The following is a 1,059-nucleotide window of genomic DNA, read 5'->3' on the forward strand; positions in this document are numbered from 1 at the left end:
TCCCGGTGCTGTGGGGGGGTCGGGTAGTAGGACCGTCCTACTCCACCACCAGACCTCCACCATCTCACCTCCACCACCAGACCTCCACCACCAGACCTCCACCATCTCACCTCCACCATCTCACCTCCACCACCAGACCTCCATCATCTCACCTCCACCATCTCACCTCCACCATCTCACCTCCACCACCAGACCTCCATCATCTCACCTCCACCATCTCACCTCCACCATCAGACCTCCACCACCAGACCTCCACCACCAGACCTCCACCATCTCACCTCCACCACCAGACTTCCATCATCTCACCTCCACCATCTCACCTCCACCATCTCGCCTCCATCATCACACCACCACCATCAGACTCCCATCCTCTGGTCCTCCACCCTCAGACCTCCACCCTCTGGTCCTACCTGCGAGAGCTTTGATGCGGGACCGTTCGAAGAGTCGTGCGGAGCTGTTTTCGTTGTCCCAGTCGTCGGCGTCCCAGCGGTTATTGACGCCTTCGTTGTATTGCTGCTGGATCTCCATGTGTTCAAACTCCGCCGCCACCGACGTCATGGTGAGGTCGCAGCGACTCCGCCCACAAGGCGAGTCCTTCCTTCTGCTGCTGTCAGAGATGGGCCCGCCCACACACACTCTCACCCACACACACACACACACACACACACACACACACACACACTTACACACACTCGGACACACGGAGAGCGGCGGGCCGACGCTTCGTCACCAAGTCCTGCAGAGAGATGGAGAGCAGGGTCAGAGAAGACACACAGAAATACACAGAGACACACACACACACACACACACACACTGAAAAATACACGCACACACCACCAGCTGGCCGGAGTGTGTGTGTATCAGGAAGTTTGTGTGGAGTTCAATACTGGTGGGGGACCTATACCTGATTGCACTGTGTGTGTGTGTGTGTGTGTGTGTGTGTGTGTGTGTGTGTGTGTGTGTGTGTGTGTGTGTGTGTGTGTGTGTGTGTGTGTGTGTGTGTGTGTGTGTGTGTATAAAAACAGAGCAAATGGTCATGTGACTGTGATTCTGTGCTCC

At 56.3% G+C, this 1,059-nt stretch overlaps 1 protein-coding gene across 1 annotated transcript in view; it reads right to left on the minus strand.

The window, feature by feature from the left end:
• Positions 1–739, minus strand: part of sptbn1 (spectrin, beta, non-erythrocytic 1) — a 59,645-nt gene extending 58,906 nt beyond the window's left edge. Inside the window, exon 1 of the mRNA XM_080482340.1 lies at positions 411–739. Coding sequence (XP_080338466.1) covers positions 411–558 — 148 coding nt within the window. The 5' untranslated portion in view covers positions 559–739. The remainder of the gene's footprint in view (positions 1–410) is intronic.
• Positions 740–1,059: the final 320 nt, after the last annotated feature.

The sequence above is a fragment of the Lipophrys pholis genome, assembly GCF_963383615.2.
Source record: "Lipophrys pholis genome assembly, chromosome: 15".
NCBI classification, from domain to species: Eukaryota; Metazoa; Chordata; class Actinopteri; order Blenniiformes; family Blenniidae; genus Lipophrys; species Lipophrys pholis.